The sequence below is a fragment of the Epargyreus clarus genome, unplaced genomic scaffold (assembly GCF_041222505.1).
Source record: "Epargyreus clarus isolate Ecla_fem2 unplaced genomic scaffold, WU_Ecla_fem_2.2 ptg000031l, whole genome shotgun sequence".
Classification (NCBI taxonomy): Eukaryota; Metazoa; Arthropoda; class Insecta; order Lepidoptera; family Hesperiidae; genus Epargyreus; species Epargyreus clarus.
In genome coordinates this window covers 10,335,528-10,343,749 of record NW_027332236.1, presented here as the reverse complement: position 1 = coordinate 10,343,749, position 8,222 = coordinate 10,335,528, and the positions used below count along the sequence as shown (strand labels likewise).

Here is an 8,222-nt window from a genome sequence, read left to right as displayed (position 1 = left end):
TTTTTTAATATTTGAAAAACATTTAAAAAATGTAGTTTTTAGATCATTTATGAATAAAAGGATTTCTCCGCACTTTTTCTTCGATTTCGTGTTTTTGCACCACTTAACTACGCATGTTGGCATTGTTCCGCGTAAATTACACCATGAAAGCCATTAAATGGCTGACAGAATTGTCAGCCGTTTAAGCTATTTAATGGCTTCCTTCAATTACAAGGCAGTGAGATATCCATACTTACCTATGCCCGCGACGGAATGGAGACGGTATAAGCGTTGTGGTGAGTGGATAATTGAACAGACCAATGTTAACTTTTATCTCCAAAAAAACTGGTCGGATTGTAATGCGATCTTCAGTGATGGGTTTTTATTTAGTATTTTTCTCAATGTTGTTTATTTTTCTACGATTACGAAAGCTAACGAGGTTAAATAATATCTCCATAAAATTCAAATTTAATAAACTACAAAAACTAAGGTTGAAAAAATTTGCTAAATACGATTTACTTAAAATTCCTTAAATGTAACATTAACTAATTTTATTACTGATTTAATTTTCTAGAAGGAAAAAATCCAGATTACGACACTGCAACATTGGCGATGAATGTCATTAATGAAGTGACTCCAGAAATGATAGCAGGTAATCTTATATTTTCAATTGTTTCCTCAGAACAGGTTCCTATCACAGTTAAAATAAAAGATAAAACAAATTTTTAAATAATTGGAAAGGATGGGGTGTTGTCCCAACAAAGGTGGAAAAACCCTCTGCAGTTGTCTCCGACGACACCACCGTCACGCCTATTTCTGCCTTATAACAACAGTGTTAAGCGCTGCTGTGTTCTGGTTTGAAGGGTGTGGTAAGGGAGACATAGTTTTCCGAGGCATTCCAGCTTAGTCCTTAGTAGTAGCGGACAATCTATGGCCGACCTCAGGTAGGAATATCTAATCCTATGTGGGGTTGATTACATATGTCAATGGGCGGCAGTAGCCACTTACCATCAGGTGGACTGCATGCTCGTCTGCTACTCCTATATTATATAATAAAAGAGTATGTGTGTTGCTTCACGGCTGACCAGTCGCCAAGGGAAGCAGGCGGCACCACTCCACGGTGCAGTACACAGTTATATTTCGAATAAAACCAACATCCTAAGATCATACATTTCGGTCGCGTTTACCGTGGTTTCTAAAAAGCAGTGATAGCCTTGTGGTTAAGAAACTCGGCCTCTGATTTTTCAAAGTTATGTGCGTATAGATAATAATTTGCTTAAAATGGTGTAGGGAAACATCGTGTGGAAACCTGCTCACTTGAGAGATTTTATGAAGTCTACCAATACGCACTTGGCCAGCGCGGTGACTGTGGTCTGATCCTTCTCATTCTGAGAAGAGACCCGTTCCCAGCAGTGGGACAATAATGCGTTGATGATGATGAGGATACCGTGGTTTCAGCTCACACCCTTGATTACTGTGCAAACATTGGTATTCGACATGAAATGGTAAATATTTGTATATTTCAGATACTAAGTCACTCGCAAAGTACGAAAATGAAAATATCAGGAAAGATATGTTGGAAGAAGTAACTGAGCTTTGCAAGGCGATGCGGAATATTTGCGATAGCGCAGAAAAGAATAATGTGAAGGTAATTAAAATAACACTTTCAACTATACTAACATTTTTTTTATTTATATGGCAACACAACTTTTGCCGGGTCAGCTAGTAATACATAATCAAATCCTAAGAAAGTTCGTATTTAATTTCAGGATATCAACGAGGCTGCAGCAAACTTTGCAAACTCCTCCGGGAAGTTGTGTTACGTTTTCAACCCCCGAACCAATCCTGTCAAGGAAAATGAGGTAAATCATCAGTACACGTGATACTTGGTCTTTGTAACTTTGTGTAGGTCTGAAGGTACAACCCTCTGTAGCTTGGCACCTCCACCACACCTATATCCACCTCATAACAGCAGTGTTAAGCGCTACTGTGTTCTGGTTTGAAGAGTGTGGTGAGGAAGACATACTTTTCCTAGGTATTCCAGGTAAGAGCATCTCTCAGGTAGGCATCTAATGTCATATGGGGATTGATTACAGATGACCATGAGCGGCAGTAGCCACTTGCCGTTGATGGTAAGTGGCGATTGACCACATATATTAGGAAATACAAATTTAAAGTAAAAAATAGTCAAATTATATATATATGTATATATTTTTAGTGCACTTTATTGACCAATATAAACAAGTGCTACAATAGGCGGCGCAAACAACATTTTTATATTAAAGATAATTAAAAGAAGAAAAAATATAAAAAAGAAAAAAAAAGAATAGAAGGATAGAAAGAGAAAGTCAAACATGAGAATATAAAGAAAAGAGAGTAAAAAAAAAGACATGTAAATAGATATATAGCAAGTAAATAGATAACTAGGATAAGCAACGAGCAAATATAAAATGCAATTACTTATTTAATATTAGATTTTTTAAAGAAGAAGAGCTATAACTTTCTTTTTAAAAGTGTATTTGGAGCACACTTTTGTTACTTCCTCAGGAAGAGCGTTCCAAAGCCGTGTTGATTGAATCGTGAAAGAATTGCAGAGAAACCCCGAGCGATGGTGGTGGATTTTCATTAATCATAATATGCCTTTAAACTTTAACAAATTCAGAAATTATGTGTGATACGCTTTTAAATTATATTATAACCGAGATTATATTTTTTACAGATTTTAGACCTATCAAGGTCAGCATGTGAGAAGGCGTCAGAAATGCTGTCCAAGGTGTACCAGCTCACTGAAGCAGTGGGCGGGGAGGATGGCGCGAGGCTGGACTCCTCAGGAGCTAACGTCGTCACTGCTGCACAGACTCTGCTACTGGCCGCTCAGGTGATGTGATTGCTGCAAGTGCTGCAAAAAATGAAGGTGGTAGAACCCTTTGTAGTTCGACTCCGGAGCCACCACCGCCACTCCTATTTCTGGATAATAGCAGTGTTAAGCGCTGCTGTGTTCTGGTTTGAAGTGTGTGGTAAGAGAGACGTACTTTTCAGAGGTAGCACTTAGCAGAGTTAGCACGTACATCTTATCCGACCAGAGGTAGGAATATCTAATACTATCTGGATTTGATTACAGATGTCCGGTAGTAGCCACTTACCATCAAGTGAACTGCATGCTCGTCTGCTACTCCTATATTATATAAAAAAAACTGATTGCTAGTGTTTCTAGCAATAAAACAGATTCAGACTTTTAAGTCCTTCTGCAAAGACTAAACTTTTGCCCATTTACAACTAGAGTTATATTTATATTTTTACCGAGCCTAAATATTATTTTAGTTCTTAAGGATTTGTGATGTTAACCAATTTAGAATTGTCCAGCGGGTGGACTTTACTATAAACATCTTTCTTTCGGAGACCTATGTCTTTCACTGGGATAGTATGGGGATGACGACGATGAAGAATTACAAAAGATTTTAAAAGTATAAAGATTTAAAATTACACTGTCAGTAGAACTTACGATAGAATTTTGCGCTTCAGATAACAGCACCATCGATAACGGACGCTCGGTGTCAATCAGCTCTGATCACAACGGCTGATACAGTTTCCGAACAGACACAAGACTTGTCGTACCTGTGGGAGCCAATTATTCAAAACTCTGAACATCAAGCTTTAGGAGATCAACTTGAGAAGGATCGCGAGGATCTTGAAGCCATGCTAGAAAAACTAAGAAATGCCTGCAAGGTTGACAATGGTAAGTCCTGTGTTTGAGGCTGAATAACAATGATATTTAGTTTAAATATACACAAGGTGAAAGTTGTATTAAAGTTATTCGAAAAATAAAGTTTGAGGTGAATATAAATATAATTATAATAATGGTAATATTCTTTATTATACAAAATATAACACAAAATATAACATACATTTTTAGATTATACAATAGGCGGTTTTATCGCTATACAGCGATTACTTCCAGACAATCTTAAAGTGAGAAGAACTTCTCACCTTGAAAGAATTAAAAGAATAGGGAAGGTGCAATTAAATAGTTTAAGGACAAATGACTAAAACGTAAATTAAAGTGTAAATTACGGGATAATACAATAGAACACATAATAGTAAAAATAAAAAATCAGAGCAATTTAACACAGTTTTCAGAATGATAGCAAGAGCACCAAGTTAGGAAAGAAATAAAGTTAGAGCTAATTATACCTATAAGTAATTATATCTATGATTTAAAACATTCCAAGTACGTATTTAGTGATATAAATATATAAGTTCTTTATGTTATAGAATAGTGTAATAGATTATATATACATTATTTGACCGCAACCTGTTTAATAAAAGTGACGAAAAAATATCTTCTGAAGTTAATTAATTTGTTAATGATATAGTTTTCTTTCCAGATGAAATTAGTACCAAAGTTGAAGCTAAACCAAGCAACAAAGAACGTATACAGTTTAAAACGACGACCGCAGCAGCAAAAAGGAAATTAGATGAAGCTGAGAAATTGCTTCAAAATAGTAACGATACTGTTGTGATATCTGATAAGGTAAATCAATTATTTTATAATAATATGAATTAAAATATATGCCATGTATGATTAAATTTCCACGTTCGACAATTATGATATTTTTAGTATTTTCTATTTTGAATCCGAAAGAAAATATTATTTCATCTTCTTCTATATATAAAAATCAATTAACGTTCGTTAGTCTCGCTAAAACTTGAGTATCGCTGGACCTATTTGGCCAATTTTAGTTTTAAATTATTTGTGGAAGTCCAGGGAAGGTTTAAAAGTTGAGTAAATATAAAATATATTTCATAAATAGATTCTGAGGTGGTACAAAGTTTGCAGGGTCAGCTAGTGAGTCAATAAATATTTACTATTGGAAAGAGAAACGGATTACCTAGATTTTATCGTAGACAGTTAGTCACCCAGTTAGGCTGTGCTTGTCTACATAATATGAATACATTGTCCATCACCTGCATTACGTCACTTAGTTGCCTGCAATACCTATGAAAGAGAACGTGAAGGTTTTGAAGGTGGTAGAACCCTTTGTTGTTCGACTCCGGCGGTACCACCATCACACCAATTTTTGCCTAATAACGGCAGTGTTAGGCGCTGCTGTGTTCCGTTATGAAGGGCGCCATACTTTTCCGAGGCGTTCCAGCTTAGTCCTCAGGGATAGCGGCGTCTGTGGCCGATCTCAGGTAGGAATATCTAATACTATCTGGGGTTGATTACAGATGTCCAGGGGCGGCAGTAGCCATTTACCATCAGGTGGACTGCATGCTCGTCTGTTACTCCTATATTATAAAAAAACGTGGTGCTATCCAGGTCATTATGTAATACTGTACCAACTGTCTGTTTACAGGCCAACAAACCCTCATCGGAACATAAAGAATTGCAACGTCTCACTGCCCAAAAGCTCGCTGAGCTGAATGCTGCTATAGCTGCTCTTGTGCAAGCTACTTCAGGTAATTATTTCTAAAATATATTTTTTTAATTTACTTTGTCAATGATAGTCATCTTGAAGGTCTTGAAGTCATGTAATAATATAGTCACATAAACGGTACAGAGTAACGATATGAGAATTATACGTAAGTAAGTACACACTAGTGATTAAAAGTATTAAAACTACACAAGTATCACCGTTATTCGACTGTTCTTGCTGAAGTCTTCGACCAGAATGCCGTTCTCTGTTAATTCGAGCGCCGCCATGGTGTCGTCCCCACTTCACACATCCGCATCTGTGTTTAAACTGTAATATCAAATGAGCCACTTATTATTTTAATGTAATGTTATAAAAATGCGATATCGTTATCACTCAAGCTTCTTACTAACGAAGATAATAACTTTTATATTATTCTCAATTATAAATATATCATTATATTTCAGACCCAGTGAAGCCGGACTACATAACAGCTGAAATGGCTATTACTACGATTTCTGAAGTGACGCCTGACATCGTACAATGTAATACAAATAATAATATACATATAAATAATCTTAGTATTAAATTTTTAACACATTTAGATATAATATAGAATATTTTTATAATAATGATGATATAATATATATACTTCACGTGGCATGCGCCTTACACTAAAATAAACACAGACACAAGCTCACATACACATTCTCACACACACAGACACTATATTCACTATGTATAAATACGTACATACTGTATTCAAAAATAAAAGTAATTCAACTTTATTCAAATAATTATATTGAAGTGTAATATATTGGAAATAATATAATGTACTTTATTTTCAAGATTTGATACAATAATAAATACAACAAAAACATTATAATAATTAAAGTAATATAAAGAGAGAATTAAATAATAAAACCATATTTTAAATTAAATATTAAATATAAAAAGCTAAAATATAATATATTTGGAAATTTATATTTTTAGTACTTAGTATTGTATAAAGGAAGACCCTCTACTACAGGTACCAACGTACTTAAAAAAGGGTACTCAACAATATTGTAAAGCAATGTACTACTTGTGGTCCAATAAATCATTTCTTTATAATATATTTCAGATACAAATAAACTGTCTGAATACACGGACGATAAACAACGGCGAATAATGTTAGACAACGTGAGAGCGTTGTGCAAAGCTAACAAACTCATTTGCGATAGTATGGACAACGATGATTTTACGGTAGGTGTTATTTTATTTATTAAGTTATTTATTTAAGAAATTCACAGTTTAATTTATTTATGTTATCTAATTATTAATATTAAAGCATTAGCCAAAAATGGATTTACATTTGACGTTATATATAGATACAGTCAATAAATATGTGCGTGTGTTAAATAAATATAACACTAAATATAAATATAACTATAAAGTAAAATATATAATAATAATAAAGTTAAATATATTGAAAATACTTAGGTATCTGAAATATTACCACGCACAAAAAATAATTAGGTTATTAGTGTCGACTGACACCAACAGGGTACTCCCTGTTGGTGTCATTCGACTCTTACGGACGGACGTTTCTCTACTGAGTAACGTCCGTTTAAGCGTCTAGAAGACCATCCCAGACTGGTCTAACTAGCCTTTTTAAAGATGACTAGTTGACCCGGCAAACGTTGTGTTGGCATCAAAATAAAAAAAAATTTTAAGGGAGAACAACCCTTATCACTTAGGGTAACAGCTATAGATAGAAAATATACGATTCAGAAAGACTTTATATTTTAAAGGAATCTACAATTCTTAGAATAAAATACTTGAAATGTACGAATGACATGATTACATTTGTTGAAGTCTCATATAATGTTGTCCATATTTTCAGGAACTAAGCAACGCTGCGAATAAGTTTTCCAATACTTCAGGAAAGTTGTATTACGTATTCAACCCCCGGGCTAATTCTGCAAGGGAGAATCAGGTAAAACTCATTTCGATATAACCCTTGCGTTTATTTTTTACTTTTTAAATGAATATATTCTGGACTGAATTTTTTTAGACAACCCATTTGCAATACAATTATCGACATATTTTATTCGACTTAAAATACTTTTCATCCATTAACTAGCTCGGTGAAGGTCGTCTTATATCGGGATCTTAGACCAAACCCATTCCTGTCCAACGGGTGTCCTCTCAGAATAAGGATTAGGCTAGGACCGCCGTGTTGGTCAAGTGTGAACTGATATACTTCAAAATATCCTTGAAGACTTGTTTACATCGTCAGGAAACCTGCATACCTATAATATTAAAATTGTTAATTAGTAATATGAATTAAATAATAACAGTTTGTAATAAATAAATTTTATCGATTAAATCGATAAATAAAATTTTATCGAAATTCTACAATGATTCCATAGGTTCCGTACAGGATATCTACCATAGGCTTACTTATCATACATAGACTTACTTGATCCTTTTGCAATAAGATTAACGTTTCTCACAGATCTTAGAGTTGTCTAAGGCAGCCTGCGAGAAAGCCTCAGAAATGTTATCCATCGTTTATGAGCTGGCTGAAGAAATTGGCGGAGAAAGTGGCTCCCGGCTAGACAGTTGTGGCTCTAGAGTCGTTGACTCCGCGCAAGCCCTACTGTCTGTCGCTCAGGTAATTTGATGAATAAACTAAAAAGACAGCTTTTTTTAAACGTTTTAAATTCTATTATTATGAGATGAAAGTAGGAAATGCAAAAGTTCCAAACCCTTCAAATCGAAATGCAGATGTGCTATTCTGCTGCCATCAAAATAGAAACAGGAGAGGCAAAGTAATTACAACTG

General features: G+C 34.6%; 1 protein-coding gene across 1 annotated transcript; it reads left to right on the top strand.

Moving 5' to 3' along the window:
* Window positions 1–591: 591 nt before the first annotated feature.
* LOC140754904 (uncharacterized) lies at window positions 592–8,061 on the top strand. The gene is made up of 11 exons (XM_073090068.1): window positions 592–631; window positions 1,506–1,627; window positions 1,749–1,841; window positions 2,699–2,857; window positions 3,502–3,715; window positions 4,365–4,510; window positions 5,337–5,439; window positions 5,861–5,938; window positions 6,517–6,638; window positions 7,279–7,371; window positions 7,894–8,061. The coding sequence occupies exons 1-11, from the start codon at window positions 592–594 to the stop codon at window positions 8,059–8,061; spliced, it is 1,338 nt and encodes a 445-aa protein (XP_072946169.1).
* Window positions 8,062–8,222: the final 161 nt, after the last annotated feature.